This window comes from Antechinus flavipes, chromosome 4 (assembly GCF_016432865.1).
Source record: "Antechinus flavipes isolate AdamAnt ecotype Samford, QLD, Australia chromosome 4, AdamAnt_v2, whole genome shotgun sequence".
NCBI classification, from domain to species: Eukaryota; Metazoa; Chordata; class Mammalia; order Dasyuromorphia; family Dasyuridae; genus Antechinus; species Antechinus flavipes.
In genome coordinates this window covers 7,991,950-8,017,472 of record NC_067401.1, presented here as the reverse complement: position 1 = coordinate 8,017,472, position 25,523 = coordinate 7,991,950, and the positions used below count along the sequence as shown (strand labels likewise).

General features: G+C 40.0%; 3 protein-coding genes across 4 annotated transcripts in view; 1 reads left to right on the top strand and 2 right to left on the bottom strand.

Annotated features, from left to right (window-relative positions):
* The window catches only part of LOC127563075 (zinc finger protein 260-like), a 298,396-nt gene that overhangs the window by 180,703 nt on the left and 92,170 nt on the right, over nt 1–25,523 (top strand). The window lies entirely within an intron of this gene.
* Nucleotides 563–14,090, bottom strand: LOC127561185 (zinc finger protein 883-like). Its single transcript, XM_051996472.1, has 4 exons — nt 14,078–14,090; nt 13,331–13,498; nt 8,141–8,335; nt 563–4,075 (listed from the first exon to the last, which is right to left on the bottom strand). Exons 1-4 carry the CDS (start codon nt 14,088–14,090, stop codon nt 2,325–2,327), a joined length of 2,127 nt encoding a protein of 708 aa, XP_051852432.1. The 3' UTR covers nt 563–2,324.
* Nucleotides 9,730–25,523, bottom strand: LOC127563079 (zinc finger protein 260-like). 2 transcript variants are annotated; one of them, XR_007953884.1, is made up of 3 exons: nt 25,169–25,523; nt 13,252–22,770; nt 9,730–9,808 (listed from the first exon to the last, which is right to left on the bottom strand). XR_007953884.1 is itself a non-coding variant. In XM_051999307.1 (2 exons), exon 2 carries the CDS (start codon nt 22,721–22,723, stop codon nt 20,633–20,635), a length of 2,091 nt encoding a protein of 696 aa, XP_051855267.1. In that variant the 5' UTR covers nt 22,724–22,770; nt 25,169–25,523; the 3' UTR covers nt 12,875–20,632. The 2 variants fall into 2 exon arrangements, 1 of the variants encoding a protein (XP_051855267.1); XM_051999307.1 differs by lacking the exon at nt 9,730–9,808 and having other exon boundaries at nt 12,875–22,770.

Genomic DNA, 25,523 nt, shown 5'->3' with positions numbered 1-25,523 from the left:
CCCCTCTGATGCGGCCTCCTCTCAGCCTTGACAGTCATGGTTGTAATAGACACAGAGGTAGAGTTCACAGGTCAGAAGCAGGAAAAACCTGCAACAGCATCTAATTCATCTCTCAGTATTTCCAAACTGGGAAACTCTACCACAATAGAGCATAGGGTAGCAAGAATGATTCCCGATTCCTGGAAACCTTACCTCCCTGTACATACTCAAAGGCGGCACTGTATTTCTTGATTGTTAGATCATACAAGTAACTCAGTGAACTTTCAATATAAAGATTCCCCCAAACCTATTTTTACGAAGCTGATGGACCAGGCTTAAATTCAAAAAATTCACATTTTGCTTTTGTTCAGTAATTTTAGTCCTAATATTTCATGATTCCATTTGGGGTTTTCTTGGCAAAGACAGTGAACTGGTCCACCATTTCCTTCTCCGATTCATTTTACAGATGAGGAAACGGAGGCAAACAGGATTAAGTGATTAAGTGACTTGTCCAGAGACACATAGTTTGTGTCTGAAGATGATTTGAACTCAGGACTTCCCGACTCCAATAGTTTTGATGTTAGGCTTCAGATCATATTCCAGTATGTTAGCTATCCCTCTAACATCTGTCATCTATAAATTTGATAATCCTACTATGGGTCCATCATCAATAAAAGCAGTTTCCTGAAGCATACTACTATGTGCCTTCTAATTTGACATACTCATTGACTATTCTTTGGAGCTGACCATTTGACCCGTTTTGGAACATTCTAATTTTATTATTTTCTAGCCCACAAGAATAGCTTTAAACTTGATCAAATGGCTTGCTAAAGCTGGAGTAAACCATATCTACAGCACTACTCTGATTTTTCAGCTTACTAACTTATGATGAAAGAGGATGGGAAGCAAATACCACCAGTACAGGTTACTGATAACATTTTGCTTTTGTTACCTTTTTTCTGCCTTATTATATTCCTCTTTTCCTTTCCTATCCAAAGAAATATTCAATAAAAATATAGAGGTTGGAAAACAGTTAAGCAAAACTAATCAACACACAATTCTGATAGTATATGCTGAAAATATCAAAATTAACATTATTTCTTCTCTATTTCTACTGTATTAACTTCACAATGTGATCGATTTTGTTGTATTAATTTTATAACAGCAAGTGCATCCACCTCATTTGACTTGAGCTCAGAGATCTAGCCAAACTAGCTTCAATTTAGTTTAACCTTATGCTAGTAACCCCCAGAATACTTAACCAATGTTTGTTTAGCCCCATAAAATCATCATCCTCCAAAGATATGCTATCTGTCCCTTTCTATTTTTGTGTAGTTAAAGGAGTTTCTTTCCCTTCTAGAGAGATGGAAAGATACAAGGGGGTTCCGTAAAACAATTAACATTCCTTAATTGTTAGAGAGGGAAATGGTTAGTCTTACCTGAATGTCAGCCCATCTCTCTCAGTATAACCAATCATAATATTCTCATACCAACCCTACAACCTATTACCTTGTCTCTATGCCTCCCAAGATCCCTCCTTTGTTGTTTGATAATAAAGAGGAACCTCTCCTTCTCTGGGGATCACTGCCTTTGCTGAGGTTGCCGGTGTGACCTGCTTTGTTAACAGTTATACATGTCACTATTAATAAACTGATCTTGCGCAAGAGTCTGTACCTCAGTCTACCTTTATTAAATTTACTCAAAAAAACCTTTATTAAATTTACTCAAAATAATGCAACATTACACATCTGTACCCCGCTCTGCAAAGAAGGGAAGTATATTTTCTAATTCCCCTGGGTCAAGCCTTATTCCATGGAAGTTCGTGTTTCTCTGGATTCTTCATGTTTATTTCTACAGATGCAGTATTAAACCATTGCATTCATGTAACACAATTTGTTTAGTCTTTCCTCAATGAATAGGCTTTTTTTTTTTTTTTTTTTTTTTTTTTTGCTGCTGTTCAGTCACGTCCAACTCTTCAGGATCCCATTTGAGTTGTTCTTGGCAAAGACACTGCTGTGATTTACCATTTCCTTCTCCAGTGAATCCATTTTTGCCAAATTATCAGAGATTTAAGTGACCTGCGGGGATCATTCAGCTAGGAAATGTCTGAGACTGGATTTGAACTCAGGGCTTCCTGACTCCAGGACCAAGTACTCCATCAACCGAGGCACAAGCTGCCTCTTAATGGGCATTATTTTGGCCTACTGTTCTAAATGAAGGGATTTATTAAAAAAGTCCATTCCAGGATGACTTCTCTGTTATTAAATAAGGTATCCATTCTTGCTAAAGCCTTCTCTAACTACAAAAGGTTTCACTCAAGGATACGTTTTCTGAAAAATAATAAGTTAAGCATGCTGGCTAAAGACATTTCCAAATTCATCACAGTCAAAGGATTTTTCTCCAGTGTGAATTCTTTGATGATAAATGAAGCGAGTACTCTCACCAAAGACTTTTTCATATACATTACATGCAAGGGGTTTCTCCCCAGTATGAGTTCTTTGATGTCTAATAAGATTTGCTCTCCGGCTAAAATTTTTCCCACATTCATTACATCCGAATGTTTTCTCTCCAGTGTGAGTTCTTTGATGTCTAATGAGCTTTCCTTTCTCACCGAATGCCTTCCCACATTCATTACACGTATATGATTTTACTCCGGTATGAGTTCTCTGATGTCTATTAAGGCATCCCCGTTCCCGGAAAGCTTTTCCACATTCACTACATGTGAAGGGTTTCAGTCCAGTATGAGTTCTTTGATGTCTATTAAGGCATCCTCTCTCCTGGAAAGCTTTCCCACAGTCATTACATTCAAAGGGTTTCACTCCAGTATGAGTTCTCTGATGTCTATTAAGACATCCCTTTTCTTGGAAAGCTTTTCCACATTCCTTACATTCAAAAGGTTTCACTCCACTGTGGGTTCTCTGATGGCTAATAAGAGTTTCTAATTTACTGAAGGTTTTCCCACATTCATTACATTCAAAGGGTTTCACTCCACTATGGATCCTCTGATGTCTTTTAAGGCAGCCCTTCTCTCTGAAGGCTTTCCCACATTCATTACATTCAAAGGGTTTCACCCCAGTATGAGCTCTCTGATGTCTATGAAGGCTCCCCATCTGGATGAAGCCTTTCCCACATTCATGACATTCAAAGGGTTTCACTCCAGTATGATTTCTCTGATGATAAATGAGATGTGTCCTCCGACTAAAGGCTCTTCCACATTCATTGCACGCAAAGGGCTTCTCTCCAGTATGAGTTCTCTGATGGCTAATAAGGTTTCCCCGTTGGCTAAAGCCTTTTCCGCACACATCACATTCAAAAGGTTTGACTCCAGTATGAGTTCTCTGATGTCGAAGAAGATGTCCCTTCTTATTGAAAGTTTTCCAACATTCATTACATTCAAAGGGTTTCATGCCAGTATGGGTTTTCTGATGATAAATAAGGTATGCCTTTTGGCTGAAGGTTCTCCCACATTCATTACAATCAAAGAGTTTGTCTCTAGTATGAATCCTTTTAAATTTGGCCATGCTCCCTCTGGGGTTGAAAGCTTTCCCATACTGATTACATCTATAATGCTTTTCTCCAATACAAATTCTCTGAAGTTCATTAATATTTGACCTTTTGCAAACAGCTTTCCCACTTTCATTGTATGCAGGTAGCTTTTCTTCAGCTTGTTCTCTATGAAATTTAATTAGATCTGAATGGTAATTAAAGGGCTTCTTGTGTGTAGTATACTTAGAGAGAGTCTTTCCTAAGGAAAAAGTATTACATGAAATTAGATCTGAAAAATTCCTGAAATTCTGTCCAAATGTCTTGTGTTCAGGAAGACTATTTTCCATACTGCCTCTCCACAGTGCAAGAAAGACTGACTCCAGACTAAAACTTCTACCAACAGAAGTTGTTCTGGAAGTGACTGTTAATTGCTTGGAATTTCCATCCTGGTTGCCCATCTGGTTCTCTATGTCATAGTTTCCAACTTGTCTCATTTTGGGATACCAGGAACTGTCATTCAACTGACTTTTCTTTGCTGATGATCCCATGAAAATGTCCTGAATTACATTTGAGTCCTTGGTTTCAAATATAGTCTCCCAATTAAGATAATCTTTAAAAAATGAAAAAAAAAAAAAAAAGAGAAAAGGTCAGTGATCACTTTTGGCTGGATTGAAAATAACTTTCATTATACCTTTAACTTGTAGTTAATGTCTCTTATACAAAGAACAAGATCCTAATTTGAGTCATGGAAATATCTAAGGAGAACTGAAATAAAGATAATTAAAAAGTGCTGACTTTTAATTTTATTCACATAATTTTTCTCACATTAAAATGCACTAAGGCTAGATTTTATAGAGTATGTTAACATAAATAAATGTTATACATGATGATAGATTTTTTTCTATATCTATATGTACAATCATGGGATTAGAGGCACTGTTGTTTTTAATAGGATTGATTACATTAAGTTCCTAATTAATTAATTAATTCCTATTCCTAATTAAGTTGAGCCATTCTGATATAAATCCAATCTGATTATAGTGAACAATTTTTTGCATATGTTGCTGTGGTATTTTTGCTAGGATTTCATCTGACATTTTGCATCAATATTCATTAGTAATCCATTAGGACTAAAATCCATTATGATTTTCTGCAATGTTATTGAACAGAGTTCTACACATGCTAAAGTTAAAACAAGAGAAAGAAACTAAAAACATAAAACACTGACAAAGATATTAAACATATTTCTATTAACTGATAAAATAATGGTTTCCTTAGAAAATCCCAGAAAATCAGTAATGAAACTCATCAAGCCCATTAGAATATTTTTAAGGTATAGCATCAAATACAAAATATGGAGGAAGAAATATAAAAGGAAGTCCCTATCAAAATAAAGACAAAAACAATAAAGTATTTGTGATAGTATACCACTCAAGCACACTCAAGACATAAATACACTTATGAAATAAAGAACAACTTAAATATTAGAGGCATATGCATTGTTTCAAAGTTGATGGGCTCAAATAATAAAAACTGACAATAATAATTATGTTAATTTACAGATTTGGTACTATACCAAGAAAACCAAGGTCATTCTTTATGGAGCTAGACAAAATAAGAATTTATTTGGAGGAATAAATATTGACATTCTTAGAGGAAATAATAGGAGGAGTGCAGGAATATATATAAAAGCATTCTGTCTTTGATTTCTCTTTCTCTTTCTAGATGAATGCAGGGACACTGGCATGCTTTTGGTAGAAATGTGAATTGAACTGACCACAATTTGGAATTATACTTGGAAAGCCTTTCAAATATTCGTAGCCTACAAGGAAGCCAACGACAGGAGGAAAGAATGCACAACCACCAGCTTTACTCAGCTTTAAGTACAAGCACAAATCCTTAATCCTATCACCAAGGCTAGAAGTACTAGTAAAGAGAAGAAAGTACTTAACACAATAAAGATATGTCATAAATTATCTAGAAGAAGAGAATAACTCTACAAGTTAAAACAGAGCTTTAAAGAAAAGCATGGCCTGGCCACAAAAGATGGAAGTAATTATACTTGGAAGAAATTAGAGGTAAAAGAGAAAAAGTTGGACAGTGAATAAAATATTTAGAAAGTAGAAAACAAAGGAGCAGAACCTAGGAGAATGGAAAAGAGAAATAAGAACTCAATAACTAAATAAGATAATATGAAAAATAAGAACAAAGTCAAAACATTGAAAAAATAGAAATAAATGCAAGGCAAATACTACTAAATATAAGGAAGGAAAACAGATTAAGGAAAGAAAATTTACTCATTAGATTCCCTAAAAACATGGGCACCATATTTTACTGAATCATAGAGGGAAACTATCCAGATATATTACAACTAATGGACAAAGAAGATAAATAGAAAGCATCTACCAGTGACCTCCTGGGGGGGAAAAAATCAAATCAGGAGAATAGAGAATTTCTTTAAAAAAAAAAAAAAAAAAAAAAAAAAAAAAGGATGTTACTGTCAAAATCTATAATATCTATATCAAAAAATAAACAAACAAAAAACCCCACAAGCATCCGGAGAGAGTTGAAATGCCAAGGAACCACAGTCAAGATCTATGCTAAAACTACTACAAAAGAGAGAAAATCTTGGCATACTCTTCCTAAAGGCATAAAAAAATTAAGCTTATAACAGAGAATAACTTAGCCTGTAAAACTGAGTATTTTATATTATGCAAAATAAAGACACTTGAGGCAGACAGATCCATTAAGAAGTTATTGCAAGAGTCTAAGGCAAAAGGTAATGAGGGTTTGGGTGATGGTCATGTGAATGAAATGAGTAAAGGAGGCAGGACTTAAGGGGAAATTGAAGAGACAAAATAGAGAAACAATGAAAAGACATAGCAAGAAGTACCAGATATCTCAAACTACACCACAAAACTGTGCTCATCAACACAATCTGATACCGCAGGACAGATTAGGAACAAAAGATGTAAAAATAACTGAACAGAATAATAATCTAGTGACAATTCCTTCAGGTGGTACAGAAGCACTATTCAAGGAACTGCTGGAAAATCAGAAAGCAGTCAGGGTACTAAGCTCAGATCAACATTTCCCAGCATATTCCACAACAAATTCTAGAGAGATAAATGCTGAAATAAACACATTAGGTAATTGGGGAAAAGATACACAATAGGGATGGGGAAGAATTCTTAGGCAAACAAGGAATAGCAAAGATCACAGGAGAAAAAATTGGCAATTTTGATTCTGAAGCTTGAAAAAGTTTTACTCTCTCACCATGACAAGGGTCAGGGGGGCCTCCTCCCTCAGGCTGCCATGGCGCTTCCCCTTTCTCCAACAAGGAGATCACATCCACTTTAGAAACAGGAAGCCCTACATTTAGGCATAGAAATGATAAAGTGCTAGAAACTGAAAACATGCAAAGAACTAAACTGTCTACGTGGTAAAGCTAAGAAACGACTTCTGGAGTACATTTTGTTTTGTATTCCATTCTGGGCATAACACTTCCGTTTGTTCTCTCACTTCCATATATACAGACTAGAGGTAGGTTTCTCTATCAGATTTTTAATCAGGGATCAATGAACCTGATAGGGTTTGTTGTAGTTGTTTTTAAGATTGTGATAACTGCATTTCAACAGAACTGGTTTCCTTTGTAATGCTATCGGATGCTCTACTCTAGATCAAAGGCACCAAACTCAGAAACAGGAGCCACCAAAGCATCCCTAAGGCTCCCTTTGGATTACATCTTGATTTAGAAAGCAACATGCTAATATTTTTCTCTTTTTATTGATATGTCAACACGTTACAATCAGATTGGAGCCACATTTGCATCTGGTTTGGGTCACACTTAGTGCTGTGGACGGTGTGTTTAACATCTCTGGCTGTGCGCTCTCTCCCAGCTCAGGCTCCAGAGAAGACGGCTCACCATGGAAGCCCGTGATTCAGAGAAGCTGGACTAGATGCACGGACACAAGGAGAAAGCAGGAGCTCAGGGCGGCTCTGCTCAAACATGTGGATGGCATTCTGGGCCCAAAGTCGGGGTGTGAACTCTAATCTGCATCACTGGGAGGAGCTTGGAACCTGGAGAAATCCCAGATGGATGGATTGGCCCCAGGTCTGGGGCTGGGAAGAAGGAGCTCATTGTACCCCTTTAAGACCTCCACATCCACCACCTGAGACCCAGCTGCCTTAAGTTTCTGTCCCCCAATATGGGCGCTGGGGACAGAAAGACTAAGATTTAGTAACTGTTGCCTACCAGGAGCATCTGAGGGACATGTGTGGGCACATCTAAGGATTTAAATATAAAGAAAATGCAGGAAAACCCTAGACCCGCGGAGAAGCTCCAGCACCTCGACTAACAGGTGGCTTTCAGGGCAGGCAGTAGTGTCTGGGTTACACCAGAGACTTGGAATCTTCCCTAAAGCAGGGAATGTATTTTTAGGTTTTATACATTAACTATGATAATGGAGCATATGGGGAGATACAAAGCTACTCCAAGACATGGTGTCTGCTTCACTCATAGGGCAGGACAGAATCCATGTAACCCAGAGTTCCAAGTGCTCCAATGATACCAGGAAGAGGGAAGACTTCCTGGAAGAAGCAGCCTCCTAACCCCTCAGGGACAGTAAGAAGGGCCAGAGACTAAAGGGCTGAGGAGTTCAAGAAGCTCAGGGAGTTCCACTGGGACAAATTCTCTCAGCCTGAGTCAAGGGGAAGCTGTGCTCACCAAGGGAGACCAGGTTCTGGAAGTTCTCCAGCATCACGTCCCTGTGCAGGGCCCTCTGGGCCGGCTCCAGGTGCCTCCACTCCTCCTGGGTGAAGTCCACAGCCACGTCCCGGAAGGTCACCAAAGCCTGAATCGGACACAGTCCTGTTTAACCAGGGAGCACGCCTCCAAAACATGTGTTTCCCTTAATATAGCAACATGCACAATGACTATAACAAGGTAAAAATAGGAATAAAAACCATAAAACCACCACAGAAAATGAAGGTTGTAAACTTAAAAGGAAAGTGAAATGTTGCAAATAATGTCAGAATTTTTCAATGCATTAATCACTTTTGCTCATTTTCCCTACTTTTTGTAATATTCTTCTCTAAAATTCAATGTTCTCTGAGAGCAGGTTTCTTGGGGTGTTTCTGGAGGCAGCCTTCCTTTCAGTTCAGTGTAATCACCCCAAATACAGCCAGGAGTTAAACTCCAAATCCTTTATTGTCTCCTTCCTTGGGCCCGGTTAGCTTTCTTAGAGGCCTCTTTCTCTCCTTGGTTCTGAGAGTTCCTGTCGATAGTCCTTTGCCTCTGCCAGCTTCTGCCTCTAGCTTCCTCCAAATGAGCTTCTAGTGGGCTTCTGCTCATTGGCCCTGAGAGCTCCTCCTTATTTATGCTCTCTTAAAGGTGTAAATCTTGTGGAATTAGAGTAAGTACTAAGTACATGTCAATTAGAGAATCATTATCTCATCAATTGCACTGACTTAGTACCTTGCAAGAATCCTAACAACTTTTTATCTTTGTTTATTCTTTAAAAAATTCTTTGTTATACAATATGGTTTTCTGTGGGGAGGGTGGAATGTCCCGACTAGCTCTCTGGAGGATCTCAGGATTAGCCCGAGTCCTTGGTCTTAGTGGAGAAGTGAAGGAGGTAGGAGAGCCACGAGGCTGGTCAAAGATGAAGTCTGGAATCTGGCAAAAAGGTCTTCTCTTGTATCTGTGGCTGAGAGATCGCTCCCAGTTGTCCCAGCCCTTATATCACTACACCACACTGAGCAATTAAGTACACTTTTTCAGAGTTCCCAATCTCTACAGGAGGGAGAGAAGGAAGGGATATAGGAAGAAATCTAGACTATGTAAAACGAAAAATACCGATAAAAATTGCTTTCAAAAAACAGTTGGAAAGGAAATTTGAAATCTAGTCCAAAATCTCAGACCAGAGTCACCAGCTAAAAACTTTTTACTATTAATTAACTTGTTATAACACACACACACACACACACACACACACACACACACACACACACAAATCTCCTTACCAACTATATACATTCATCCTAAAATCTGTCTATTGATATTATGAAGGCATTTCAACTCTAATCATCTACAAACTTTATACCATCACTAAGAATAGCCAGAGCATTCCCTGGAGAATAATTGATTCTCAGAATATAGAAGGGAAGGGGATCAATTTAAACTAATGAAAAGAAGGGAAAGAATCTATATGCTAAGGAATATTATGGTATGAAATGATGGGAGAAAGAATAAACTTGAACTCACGGGAACCTGGGCTGAGCAGAAGCCAGAAGCCATTCTCTCCTCCTCCTCTTCCTCTTTCCCCTCTCTCTTGAAGATGAGCTGCAAGGAGGAAAAAGTGGTCAGGGATAGGGACAATGTCCAAGAGTTTCCCAGAGGGCCTCACCCCCAAGCCCTGCAGCTCTGCCTACCCCTCCCCAGACTCAACAAGACACTCCTTCCCATGACTTTCCCAGTTCTTCGCCCTGAGCTGCCATCAACTACAGCACTGAAAGTCCATTGTTCCCTCCTCAGTGACCTTGATCCTTCTACTCTACACTGGCAAGGGGAGAAGCTTAATGATTACAATGAGCCAGAAGTTCTGGGGATACAGAGCCAGCCAATGGCACCCACTGGGCAATACAGAGGACAGGCAGAAATCCTTTAGTTGGGGTTAGGGGCCATATGCATTCCTTCCCTCCTAGAGCGATTCCTCAGAAATGGCTGTTTCTCTGTCTCCCACTCATACCTCAGTGATTCTCACTTCTGTCCTCAACTAGGAGACACAAGTCCTCCATGTCAGCTCTATTTGGTTTTCTCCCTGCTCTGACTTCACTCCAACCCTGTCTGCTCAGACAGGTTGTTACTGCTGGACCCCCAGCAGTGCCAGGATCAGGTCTTCCCCCTCAGGTGCTGCCCTGAAGCTCGGGGGGAGGGTCTTCTCCTGAGTTGTGGTCTTTTTCTTGGGATATCCCCCTACCACTTTTACATCCTGGTAAAGCTGGGGCCTGGAGGCCTAAAGGCAAGATCCTGTTCACTGGAACTCTCATCCTGGGGTTCAGATGCCCATTCCCAAGTGAATACTGTACTTGTTAGTCCCTTGAGGTTAGTCCCGTGAGCATCATCAGGAAGTACTCATGCTAAAGAAATGATGGAGACAGTAGGAGGAGTTGAGAAACTAATGAAAAGAACTAAGGGTAACTCAGGACTCATCCTGGACAGAAACATTAATTCAAGAACACAAGACAATCCAGTGTTTGGGACCACAACAAAGGAAGAATAGCTACCTGATGCTAAGATTTCACCCATTAACAGGCCCTCCAGATTGCTAGGCAACCTTTGCACCTCCTTCACTAAATCATTATTATCTCTGATTTCCACAGATCTTCCAAACCTTCTCATCCTTCTCAGTCCTTCTATGATCTCGCCTCCCTCTCACCAGAGAACTCTGACTTCTATTTTAATAACAAACCTGAGGCTCTTTGCTGTAATCTTACTTTCCCCTCCTCCCCATCTCTCATTATCCAAATGCCTCCTGACACCATCTTCTCCCTCAGCTTTGTCTCACCCCTTTCTCCTTATCAAGGACAACCCTTTTACATGCACAAGTAATCCCCCTTCACTTTCCATCCTTCTTTTCCAGCAGATTGCTCCTTCAATCGTCCCCACTCTCCCTCACCTTCAATCCTCCCCCATCTACCAGCTGCTTCCCTATGCCTACAAACATGCTCCTGTCTGCCCCATCCTCCAAAAACCCCTCATTTGACCCATCAATCCCTGCCCTTCCTTTTGTGGCTAACCCTTTGAAAAGAGCGTGGTGTCCCCCACCTCCTTTGCTCTCCCTGTCTTAATTCCCTACATACAGTCTGGCTTCCACCCTCCCCATTCCATGGAGGCTTTTCTCTCAAGTTTTCTATGATCTCTTAATTGCAAAAGTGACCTTTTCTCAAGCTTCGTCCTTATTGATCTCTCTGCAACCGTCCATCAGCCTCTTCTGTAGGATCTTCTCTTCTGAGTTCTGGGGAGACCGCTCTGCCCAAACTGCACCTACCTTTTTGGCCACTCCTCTGCCCTTTTACTAGATTTTCGCTCATGTCACATCTGCAAGACTCAATGGGACATTGGACTTACATATTTAATAAACATCTTAACCTTGTCATGTACAAGATATATAGACTATGTAAAAGATGCTATTCTCTGCCTTATTCTCTTAGCCTTCATTACTGAATGGTGCAGCCTCAGTCAAACTGAGACCTGTAGAAGACCTCAGCTTAAAAAGGCCAAAGTCTCCCGTTGCTTCCTGGGCCATCTCCAAGCATCCTGATCTATATCCGGTGACTGGACCCAGCTGGTTCTGGAAGAGAAAGCGCGGCTGCGACTTTACAATGCCCTCCCTTCACTTCAGTCCAATCTACTTGGTTGTCATGACCGACTCCCTGATGTTCTCACCTTTGAGAACTGGGCAAATCTGAACTTCTCTCTCCCCCCAAACTCCGCCCTGTTCCCTACGTCTCTCTTGCTGTAGAGGACACCACCACCCTCTCAGGCTCTCCCGGACTTCTCATTTCCTTTCCTGAAACTTTTCCTTTTCTCTTCGGACACTGACGCCCCCAGGGGTTGTCACAGCTGGATATGAAGTCTCATGGGGACATTTTCAGTATTCACATTTTCGCTTCAGAAATCAGCAAAGACAACAAATCAGGGCTTGATTTATGGTTTTATTGATATGATTTTATTGACCTTAAGAAAGATGTCGACACCACAGATTAAATAAACTTGGCAATAAATCCTGCAGCCAGTTGTCAAATATCTACCAGCAAATACGAATGTGATGGAAAGCTATTGTGCTGGAAGAAACGAAAGGGAAAAAAACTGGGAAGATTCCCAAGAACTGATGCAGTGACCCTGAGGAGAACCGACTGTTCAAACTAACAACACTCGGAGACAATTCCAAAGGACTCAGGACCATAAACGCTATCCACTTGCAGAGCACTCACGGACCCGGATGGAGGTGGAACTTTTTTTTCCCTTCTTTTTTAGGTTTTTCCCCCTGAACACGACTAAAGAGGAGCCATGATCCGCAAGACTTCATTATGTATAGTGGGTATTGTGTTTCCCAGCACTTCCAGGGATGAAGGGAGAGAGCCTCCGGGCACACCCCCGGCCAGAAGGTCCCAGTCTCGCGCGGCTGGTGGCAGTGCTGGCCAGAAGGTCATGACAAAGCCGGGGGCCTGCCTGGAAGCCTCTCCTCCTCCAGTCCCCCCTGCCCTGGGCTAACTTCCCCGACTGCAGGTCTGCCCACCACGCTCCGGCGCTCCCCGGCTCCCTCTGATCTCCGCGGTCCGATAACGTCTAAGTGGGCTCCAAGCTCCACCCCCGTTCCAGTGCCCCCCGGTTCTGCCCCCGCACATCCGCCAGCCCCGGGCCCGCCCTCGGCACAAGCTCTGACAGGGGTTTGCAGGCGGTTTCCTCCATCAGACCAGGGCTCCCTGAGGGCAGGGCCTGCCTTTTGCTTTAGATACCCCAGCGCAGCGCCCAAAGCCGGGCGCACAGAAAGCGCTCAAAGACTCAATGAATGAAAGAGAATAAACTTGGGAAAGCTCCCGGCCATTCACGCCCGCGCTCACAACCTCACGGGAACGCCCCCATGCTCAGTTACGGACACGCCTCCAGCAACCGCCCTTTCCTGGCCGCGCCTGCGCACTCCCTGAACTCGGTCCAGTTAGGGAGGGCAGGGAATTGAAGGGGTGGCCGGTCCCAGACGCCGCGCCTGCGCACTCACTCACCGCGAGAGCTCAGGGGCGTGGAGACGCACCGGCCGAGGAGGCTGGCGGAGCTAGGAAGTGGGTTTTGGCGGACGCTTGCCAACGCTTCCAGTCAACGCTGTGGGCTCAAAGCCGAGGACACGCAGAAGGCAAGCACGAGTGTCGGAAGTCGGGCCTCCCAAGATGACTCCCACGACACAGCGCCCATTGCGCCCGTTCTCATTGAATGGCTCGGGGGCACGAGACCCCTGGAGTCTCCCGAAGTATTCTGGGAAGTGGAGTCCGGGAACCGTCACGGCCCGCCTCGGCCACACCGCTCTAGCTCCGTCGGAACTACATGTCCCAGATGGCTCTGTAGTCCCCTTTCTTTGCCGGAGCGCCTGCGCTCCAGACGGAGGCCGGACTGCCCTGAGCCCTGGTGGCCCCGTCACAAAGCCAGCGTGCTTGGCCTCGGACTTAGAGTCTCTCCGTGTGGAGCGCCAGCTTCTATTAGTCCGGGCATGGGGTTATTGCCTTTTTGCCTCTGGGTCCCTCGCCCTTGCTACTGTTCCTGTTCCTCAAGGCACTTCTTGCACTTGCACTTTGCCCCAGAGCCAGGGCAGCTTCGCTCTGGCTGAGTCCGGGGAAGGCCCGTGAGGACTAGGCGGGAAGTACCCACGTGGGTGGGCAGAGCGCGGGAACAGGCTCCGCGGTGGGGGTGGCCGTGGGCCGTGAGGCAGGAAGGGGTCCCGGACCGGGCACGAAGGACCCATCTGCCCGCCGAGGCTCAGGCTGCGAAAACGTCAGGTTTGAATCTGGCTACAAAATGAACCGCATGTCTGGTCAATTTCTGTGAGGGCCCTCTGACCTCCGGGCACCATCTTGCCAACTCTACCCTTGGGCACCGGAGAAAGGAGGTGAGAAAAGGAGTAACTGAGACTGGGTCGTTGCAAACGTTGAAGCAGTGCCTCTGAGCTCAAGCCCTGCAGTTGGTCGGGGCGGGGCATCCACTGGCCCCCAGGGGACCGCCAGCCAGACAAGGGCAAGATCATCACCCAAAGGAAATCGATGCCGTAGACGACTATCCCGAAAAGTCCGAGGCTAAGTCAGACGGCCCAGAAAGGCTTTCCAAAAAGAAGCCAGTTGTCTCTGGAAGAGGTGGCCACCGTAAGGCTCTTTATCAATTAGAGAAATTGCAAACAGCACAAGAAACTCCCTTGGCAGAAAATGGAAAAAGGAAACAAATTCAATGAATGATGATTCAATCAGTATTTTTACTTTTCACTGTGTTTTCAGTCCTGTCCAACTCATGACTCCTTTGAGGGCGTTCTTGGCAGAGATACTGGAGTGGTTGGTCATTGGTCATTTCCTTCTCCGGTTCATTTTACAGATGAGGAAACGGAGGCAAACAGTTAAATGACTTGCCTAGGGCATACAGCTAAGTAAGTCTGAGACTGAATTTGAATTCAGGTCTTGATTCCAGGATTGGCACTCTATCCACTGTCGTCTACCTTCCATTTTTATTTTTATTTTCTGGCTTACATGACAGTTTCCGAAATAATTCATGTTTGCTAAACTTGTCATTTTATAAAATTAAAATTTCTGCAAACTAAAAGGACACATTTAAGAAATCAAAACAGCATAATGAATTTAAGCTTTATAAATCTTTTCTGGACTAAGGTTAAACTATTAATTTGGCCATTTTTAATCTTTTAGTACTCTGGAGAATTCTAAATTGTTCCACAAAACTACAATTTATCTGTTTCTATTTTAATTTTACTTTTAGGAAGCTAATAACCCATAGAATGTATAACTTTGAAAATTCAATACACTGGCTTTTTCTGTGCCATATCAAGACTATTAAAAAAGATTTTTTTCAATCAAATTTTAATCTTTTGAGACCCAAGTCTTAATAATGCTGGATCTGAAGTCAGAAAAAATTCTTTCCCTGATTTCAAATCTTGCCAAATCAGACACTAGCTGTCTAACCCTGGGGAAGTCACTTAGCTCTGCCTTAGTTTCCTTACCTGTAAAATGAACTGGAGAGGGAAATGGCCAACACACACCAGTTATCTTTGCCAAGAAAACTTCAAATTAGGTCCCGAAGAGTCACTGAAGTGACTAAACAAGAAATTTCCATTCCATTCAACAAGTAACGATGATGACTTCTAATTTTCAGTGAGGTCTCTCAGAATTAAATAAATCCTTAGGTGTGTTTCCCTTTATTTTTCTCAATCTGAAGTGTGAAGAGGATATAGAGAATCTGAGAATCCCAGAATTTTAGAACTCATATATATGAATCTAGAACATTCCTCTGTACTTGGAGTCTTGAAGCTTCTTAGGAGCAGATATGTTATAGAAATGAGAGAGAGTAAGAACTTTTCTTCAGGAGATTTAGTGTATATCTTCTAATTTGACTGTGTGGCTTTTTTTTTGGGGGGGGGGATTCAGAAGAGATTATCTCAATTTCTTTTGAAGATGACCTCATAGACAAAAAAGGATTGTATATATAGCCAGTAAGTAAAGGGAATTTTATCATTTTATGTCATTTTATAAAATTAAAATTTCTGCAAACTAAAAGGACACATTTAAGAAATCAAAACAGCATAATGAATTTAAGCTTTATAAATCTTTTCTGGACTAAGGTTAAACTATTAATTTGGCCATTTTTAATCTTTTAGTACTCTGGAGAATTCTAAATTGTTCCACAAAACTACAATTTATCTGTTTTCTATTTTAATTTTACTTTTAGGAAGCTAATAACCCATAGAATGTATAACTCTGAAAATTCAATACACTGGCTTTTTCTGTGCCATATCAAGACTATTAAAAAAGATTTTTTTCAATCAAATTTTAATCTTTTGAGACCCAAGTCTTAATAATGCTGGATCTGAAGTCAGAAAAAATTCTTTCCCTGATTTCAAATCTTGCCAAATCAGACACTAGCTGTCTAACCCTGGGGAAGTCACTTAGCTCTGCCTTAGTTTCCTTACCTGTAAAATGAACTGGAGAGGGAAATGGCTAACACACACCAGTTATCTTTGCCAAGAAAACTTCAAATTAGGTCCCGAAGAGTCACTGAAGTGACTAAACAAGAAATTTCCATTCCATTCAACAAGTAACGATGATGACTTCTAATTTTCAGTGAGGTCTCTCAGAATTAAATAAATCCTTAGGTGTGTTTCCCTTTATTTTTCTCAATCTGAAGTGTGAAGAGGATATAGAGAATCTGAGAATCCCAGAATTTTAGAACTCATATATATGAATCTAGAACATTCCTCTGTACTTGGAGTCTTGAAGCTTCTTAGGAGCAGATATGTTATAGAAATGAGAGAGAGTAAGAACTTTTCTTCAGGAGATTTAGTGTATATCTTCTAATTTGACTGTGTGGCTTTTTTTTTGGGGGGGGGGGATTCAGAAGAGATTATCTCAATTTCTTTTGAAGATGACCTCATAGACAAAAAAGGATTGTATATATAGCCAGTAAGTAAAGGGAATTTTATCATTTTATGTCATTTTATAAAATTAAAATTTCTGCAAACTAAAAGGACACATTTAAGAAATCAAAACAGCATAATGAATTTAAGCTTTATAAATCTTTTCTGGACTAAGGTTAAACTATTAATTTGGCCATTTTTAATCTTTCCTTTGGTCTTAAAAGTTACTTTAATAACTGACAGATTTATGAGATAATACTTAAAAGTGCTTTATTTATAAGCCCACTTACATATACAAAGTGAAAACTTAAAAGATGTTAGGAAAAACTTAGGAAAGATCCTAGAAAAACACATTTCTGCATGGACTGTTTAGGGACAGCCATGGACTGATTGTGATGTGTACCAGGAAAGAGAATACTGACATCAATGTGGTCTTTAACCCCTTGACCTTTTGGTGTAGTAGGATTACTTCTCTCCAGATTATTATTTTTTAAAAACTCAGCATGCCATCTGTTGAGAACATACAGCATTGGACTTGGAGCCAGGGTTTGAATTCGACTTCAGAATTATTGTATTAGCGCCAGCTAGGTGGCACAGTGATTAGTGCACCAGACCTAAAGTCAGGAGGACCTGAGTTCAAATCTGCCTTCAGACACTTAACACTTCTTAGCTGTGTGACCCTGGGGCAAGTCACTTAACCCCAATTGCCTCAGCAAAAAAAAAAAAAAAAAAAAAAAAAATTACTGTGTCACCCCAAACAAGTCATTTAGTATATCTCAGTCTCATTTTTGTCTTTTGTCAAGTAAACAGTTTGACTTGACCTCCAGGGTCCCTTCTAGCTCCAAATCTCAGATCCTATAGTCAAGCAAAGCTGGATAAAGGTGATCGTGTAGAAGAAATCCCCTGCTGATTATAGGTTGGTCTCAGTGGTGAGGACTTTCCAATTCTGGACTATGGCAGCTCAGTACAAATGACTCCTCCTTAAATTTATGTCCCGTAAGTACAGAACCAGCCCTGACATTGGGCCTAGGATTCAGACTCTAGGATGAAGTGAAATGAGAGACAATCGGGGAAAAGATACTTTGACAAAGTATTGGTTCCCATGGAAGCAGGTCCTTAGTATTAATAAAGTAGTGTCCCCTCAAAGGGCATGTTGCCCCTCTGAAAACAATGGGTGTTTAAAGCCTTGACTCTTCAAGACTAGATTTTATATTTAAGAGAGAGTTATGACAAGTGTACCAGTTTAATCCCTGGATTAAGTAAATCTTGATTGTTTCACTGTCTTACGGGGAAGATAACCTAGCTTTCATGGCAGGAACCTTGTAGTTGATACAAAATTGCCTGGTCTATATGAAATAAGTGCCGCTTCTACCACATGAAACAGACTCCTTATCTAGCAAGCCCAGACCAGCCATTCATCTCTTCCAGCCGTCCACCCCAGACATCTGGCCTGCTGCCGGTACTGGACAGCCAGAAGCACTTTCCATTCCCTTAAGGCATTAATGCCAAATTCCAAACTCTCACCTGGTGACTGGTGAGCAAATGAGACCCAGGCCACTGCTTTCTAACTGAATGAAAGCTCTTTGAACAGACTGTCCTGTTTGTTTCCTACATCTAGCACTCTCCCTTGCATGTAGCCTGTGCTTAAGAGATGTCTGTTTAAAGTTTCATTTAATATATTGGGGAGAGGGGGGAACTGGCTGGGTCCTGGGCAGCCTAGTCCACTTGGACACACCTTCTTTCCCTACAGTACAGGGACTGAAATTTAACTATGCAACTTCCAGCCATCTTTCCCACTTTTGCTCCCTGAGCCTAAGCAAAACAAGCCAGACAGACCCCACTTTCACTTAACAGCTCTTCTAGTTCTTGAAGAAAGCTCTCATTTTGCCCAATGTTTTCTCCAAACATCCTATTAAACCAAATGATGTTTATATGAAATAAACTACATCATCCTTATCATTCTCCAATTTAATAATGTCCTCAATCTCCACCACATGTCTTACATACACCCCCTTCTCTTCGCTCCCATACATTACACCACAGTTGAGGCCCTCATCACCTCTATCTGGGCAACTGAAGTAATTTCCTAATTGGTGCTCCTGCCTTGAATACCTGCCCTTTCCAATTCATCTTTCATTCACCTGCTAAAGTGACTGTCTTTAAGTATAAGACTATCCTGCTCTCTATTAAGAAAATACTATATTCCCTATTAACTCCATAGTAAAATGTCTTTTTGACATTTAGGGCCCCTCACAATCTGCACCCAAAATACTCTTCTAGTCTCTTATTCACCTCCAAGTGAATTATAATCCACTCACAATGACCACCTCAGTATTCTCTCATGTGATACTCCATTCCCAATCCATGCTTTTGTACTGAGTGTGCTTAGGCCTGGAATGTACTTCCTCAGCTCCACCTCTCAGAATCCCTGGGCTTAAGTACCATCCACCTTGTACATGAAGCCTTTTCTGATCACTCCCAGGAGTTACTGCCTTTCCCCTAGAATAGTCTATGACCCTCCCTCTTACACACATACTGTAATATTTGTGGACTAACTCCTTGTCACTCGACTAGATTTACTTAGCTAAGAAAATTGTACTGTGTGAATGTTTTAAGATGACTTTTAATGTAAAACAATAGCTACTAACTTGATTAGTTTTAAAACTCAGCCGTTCCTGAAGATAGGACAATGTTTTTCTTTTTTAAAGAATTTTATTAACTCTTCAGGAAGGAAGGGAAAAAAAACACTACCCAATCAATCATCCTTTGTCTGGACAACTCATAATTGGTCTCCCTGCTTCAAATCTGTACTGTTTCCATCCAACCTTTACTTAGCTGCCAAAATGATTTTCCTAAATCTTAGATAAGATGATGTTACTTCCCCTCCACACTCAATAAAATCCAGCAATGCCTTATGTCCAAGGTTAAAAAATAAACTCCTTGGTTTGGCATTTAAAACTCTTCACAACTCGGTCCCTTTCTCTTTTTTCATTCTTTACTCTGTCCCACATAATGGGCCACTTGCTGTTCATTGAACACAATACTCTACCTCTGTTTTTGCCTAGACTTCTCCAATTCTTGAAATGTTCTCAGCCCTGCCTTTTACCTTCCTTGGATTCCTCTAACATAGCCCAAATCCCAACTTTTGAAGGAAGCCTTTCCTTATTCTCCCAGCTACTAATACCTTCTAAGATTATCTTCCAGTTCTGTATTGTGTTTATTCTGTATTGTGTTTATATTATGTGTACACAATTATTTACATGTCTCCATTAAAAGGTGTGCTCCTTGGAGCCAGGAAATTTTTTTCATTATACCCATAATGCTTAGTACATAGTAAAATAAAATAATATTTTTAAATAACTTGTGAATTTGATTTTTGTATTGTCTTTTTTCATTTAGAACATTTAGTCTTTGTTTACATTTATCTCATATCATATCTAAATTCTAGCCTGTCAAGATATTTTTGTATACTGATTGTCATGGTGTTAATCATGGCTCCCAGCTTTGGGCCATCTGCAAATCTGATAAGCATAACAACTAAGTAATTGATAAAGATATTAAACAGTACAGAACTAAGCAAGGACATCAGAAGCACCTTGTATTTATCACCTTCAATAAATTTCATTCCAGTATGACTTTTCTGATGGTTAATAAAGCATTCTCTCCCACTGAAGGCTTTTCCACATTTGTTACATTCAAAGAGTTCTCTTCAGGGTGAATATTTTCATGTGCAATAAGATGTTTCCTTGGGATGAAGCTTTTTTTTTTTTTTTTACATTTATTACATTCAAAAGATTTTCTTCTCACATGGGTCCTCTGATAATAAAGTTTGCTCTTTAAGGAAATGATTTTCCACATTCATTACATGCAAAAGGTTTCTCTCCAGTATGTGTTCTCTGGTGAGTAATAAGGCTTGCCTTTTGGGTAAATGCTTTTCCACATTAATTACATGGAACAGTTTCTCTCTAAAATGAGTTCTCTGATGGCTAATAAGGCTTGCCCTTTGGGTAAAGGTTTTCTATGCTTTTTTCACAGTCATTACATTCAAAAGATTTTCCTCTCGCATGGGTCCTCTGATGCATAATAAAATTTGCTCTTCGAGTAAACGATCTTCCACATTCATTACATGCAAAAGGTTTCTCTCCAGTATGTGTTCTCTGGTGAGTAATAAGGCTTGCCTTTTGGGTAAATGCTTTCCCACATTCATTACATGGAAACAGTTTCTCTCCAGTATGAGTTCTCTGATGGCTAATAAGGCTTGCCCTTTGGGTAAAGGTTTTCTCACATTCATTACATGTAAAGGGTTTCTCTCCAGTGTGAGTTCTTTGATGAGTTATAAGATTTCTTTTCTCACTGAAAGTTTTCTCACATTCATTACATGTAAAAGGTTTCTCTCCAATATGACTTCTCTGATGGCTAATAAGGCTTGCCCTTTGAGTAAAGGTTTTCTCACATTCATTACATGTAAAGGGTTTCTCTCCAGTATGAGTTCTTTGATGGGTAATAAGGTTTCTCTTCTCACTGAAAGTTTTCTCACATTCATTACATGCAAAGGGTTTCTCTCCAGTATGACTTCTTTGATGTGTAATAAGGTGTCCCCTCCTAAAGAAAGCTTTCCCACATTCATTACATTCAAAGTGTTTGGCTCCAGCATGAGTCCTCTGATGAGTAATAAGACTTGCCCTTTGAGTAAAGGTTTTCTCACATTCATTACATGTAAAGGGTTTCTCTCCAGTATGAATTCTCTGATGAGTAATAAGTGTTCTCCTCTCACTGAAGGTTTTTTCACATTCATTGCATTTAAAAGGCTTCTGTCCAGTATGAATTCTTCGATGTGTAGCAAGGTGTCCACTCTGTCTGAAGCCTTTCCCACATTCATTACACGCAAAAGGTTTCTCTCCAGTGTGAGTTCTCTGATGTATGATGAGGCTTATTCTCTGTCGGAAGCCTGTTCCGCATTCATCACAAGCAAAAGGTTTTTCTCCAGTATGAATTCTCTGATGGGTAATAAGATTTCTCCTCTCACTGAACTTTTTCCCACATTCATTACAGGCAAAAGGTTTTTCTCCAGTATGGATTCTCTGATGCGTAATAAGGTGCCCTCTCCTGATGAAGGCTTTTCCACATTCATTACAAACAAAGGGTTTCCGTCCACTATGATTTCTTCTATGTATAATAAGATGTCTCATTTGGCCAAAGACTTTCCCACATGTACTACATGCAAAAGGTTTGTCTCCAATGTGGACACTTTGATGACTCATTAGGTTTCCCTTATGGCTAAAAGTTTTCCCACAGGTACTACATGCAAAGGGTTTCCTTCCAGCATGAGCTCTCTGATGACTAATTAGATTTCCCCTCTGACTGAAAGCTTTCCCACATTCATTACATTTAAAGTGTTTTTCTTCATTATGAGTTTTCTGTGGTGTATTAACATGTCCCTTTTCAGTGAAGGCTTTCTCACTTTGATTATGTGAAAAAGATTTCTTTCTAATATGAATCACACTATGTTTAATCGAACCTTTTCTGTCTCTGAAGAATTTCCCATATTTATTACATTTGTAATGTTTCTCTTCATTACGAACCCTTTGATGTCCACCGTGATTTGATCTTTTGCCAAATACTTTTTCACATTCATTAGGTTCATATAGCCTTCCTACAGCAAGCGTTTTATGAAATTTAATTAAATCTGAGTGGTAATTGAAGGGTTTTTTGCATTTGGTATACTTACAGAGTTCCTTCTGGAAGAAGAATCTATTACTTGTAATTAAATAGGGAAAACCTTTGAAGTTTCTTCCAAGTGTCTTATATTTTTGGAGACCTTTCCCCATAGTTCTTCTCCATGATGCAACAAAATTTGATTCCCGATGAAAACTTCTCCCAAATTTATTACAGTGAGGTACTTTGACATTATGAAAAGTTTTTCTGGAAGTGATTATTTGTCTGGATTGTCTCTCCTCGTTGTCCGGTTTCTCTAAATTAAAATTGCGTGCCCCAGGTTCTCTCATCTTGGAATGCCGAGCTACTGTATCCTTTGTCAATCTTTTCTTGAATGATGCTCTCAGGCGAATGGCCTGCATCAAATTTGAATCTTTGGGTTCAAATCTGGTCTCCTCACTAATGGAATCTGGAAGAAATGTTTTTAAAAGTAATTAGGCATTGATTTTAGTACTAAAAGACTCTTGTTTAGAGTAAACTCTATCTTCTATCTCATCAGAAAAAAATGATGTTTAATCTGAACCAGTTACATAAAATATTAATAAATATTTAAGTGATCATTATGTACCAAGCAATATTTCCAGTACCACGAATAAAAAGCAAATTAATTAATTCCAACCCTCAAGCAACTTATATTCTAATGGAATTGACATCTATACAAATTGATATAGAGAAGATTAAATATTAAGTAGTAAATGGAAGGGGGACACTGTAACAGATGGAGTTTTGGAAAAGGTCTCCTGGAGGCACTGGCACTTGAACAGAGGTTTAAAGGAAGTCAGGGATTTGCTGTTTTGGGGAAATGACACCACAGACAAGTGAAGTGATAGTAAAAGAGCACCCAATTGCACATGACTAAATGAATTACATTCCAGGGCATTGAGAACACTTATATAGGTCGTTAAAGACAATACTCAGTAAAAACCTCAAGAATCTCCAATAAAAAAGAATGGAAATCTACAAAAGAATAAAAATTAGTTCAGAAAATTGCTCATTTTGAAATGTTTTCTAATTTAAATACATGCAAACCAACCTGACATATTTGGAAGACACCAACTGGATAAAACTTAAAATTAAAAGGAATTCTCCAAAATTGTAAAGAAAATAATTGAATCCATTTTCCAGAAGGTTGTCCCTATTATTGTCCTTTGTTCTCAAAGTGGACCGCAGATATCATGGGTGATGTCTTAACTTGCAAATAAATTAGACAGAAATGAGTATATTTGCTTTAAATTCCAAAAATATTAGGGAAAAGGCAAATTAAATAATTTATTGATTTAGCAACAGGGGTGAACACCAAATTCAATTCACATAGACTTATTACTATTAATTAACAACAATGTAATCAAAAGATAATATATTAAATAATGTGATTTGCATGAGGTTTTTTACAAAAATAAATCCAAAATCCTAAATATGATAAACTGAAAGTGAAAAAGATTAATATCATTATTTTATGTAATAGAGAATCATTTTTAAAAACTCTATTCTGTTATAATCTTTTATAATTCATGATAAGCCAAAGTAATTTATAAAAGACACAAAATCAGCAAGGATATACATCCATCCAAATGACAGGGAGTATTTGGAGATCAAAACCAGTATTAAAATCAACAGACTAAACCAATGAATTAAACCTAATGAATGTATATTGGAGAAAAGTATGAAGAGTTCACATCTGAGTTCAGAAACTCATTTCTGCAAGTACAAAATAGGAAAGGTATAGCTAGATAGCAATTCATCTAAAAAATATTCAGGGTTTTTTTAATGCCAGGTGGCAAAGTGGATAGAGTGCCATTTAGAGTCAAAAAGAGTCATTTCTGAGTTCAAATCAAGTCTCAAACATTAACTAGCTATGTGACTCTGGACAAATCACTTAACCCTGTTTGCCTGTTTCCTTATCTGTAAAATGAGATGGAGAAGGAAATGGCAAAATACCCAATATCTTTGCCAAGAAAACTCCAAATTAGCTCACATAGGATTGGTCACAACTAATCAACTAAACAACCAACTTTTCAGTGACTTAGAAGCACAAGTAATTGGCAGAGTAGCCAATACCTACTATTGTTGCATGCTGCTTTAAGTGAAGAGAGTACAGAATGGGAAAAATCAAGTCTCTCTCTTGATTAGATCTTTTGAAGTAAAGGAAATAATTATGGAAAAATCTGATTAAACATTTTAAAAACTGAATAGAAATAATTATAATCATATATGACAGTTAAATTTCAAAAATTATGAATCTGTGGAGAAAGGAAAGACCTAGATATAGTCTGTGCCCTGGAGATACAGAGATAAAGTTCAAATCTTGGAATTTTTATAAAAGAGGGAAATGATGAGAGATGGTTAAACCAGTCAACGGACAAAAGATTTGGCTGAAAAGAACTGGAACTGTTCATGGTCATAGAGAGGCGTCTTAAACATGGGACCAACTAGCAGATGGCAGGGATATCAGTCTAAAAGAGCTCATTGCCTAAGTATGGTATTACTATTCACTGTATCCCATCATGGGCTGCTGACAGAGTTTAGACTGTTACTGAGACAGACGGATCAAGATAAAATCGAGAAAGAGTGATGGCCAACAATGGAGAGCGAAGTCCAACTCTTGGAATTTTTATAAAAGAGAGGGAAATGATGATGAGAGGTGGTTGAAAACAGTCAATGGACAATAGATTTGGCTGAAAAGAACTGGAACTCTTCATGGCCACAGAGAGGCATCCTAAAACATGGGACCAACTAGTAGATGGCAGGGATATTAGTCTAAAAGAGCTCATTGCCTAAATATGGTCTTACTATTCACCGTATCTCACCGTGGGCTGCTGACAGAGTTTAGGCTGTTACTGAGACAGATGAATCAAGATAAAATTGAGTGACCAGCAATGGAGAGCAAACAGGAGAGACATAATGCCCAGAAGACAACTCAGCAGAAAGCAGCATAATGGCCTTGCTAGAACGAACTGCATTACGGGAAACCTGAGATGGTCCTTGACGCGTGTTATCCGACTGCATCCATAAGTCTGAAGCCTGATAGTGGCTCATCAGCAGAGGTACCTTGGCTCCACTGGTTTCTTAATATGAACATGTCACACAAGGGGCAAATCCATTCTTCCAAAGAAGACTGCTATTTGTGGAAGCATGATATCCAAATGTGAAAGAGGAAGAGAA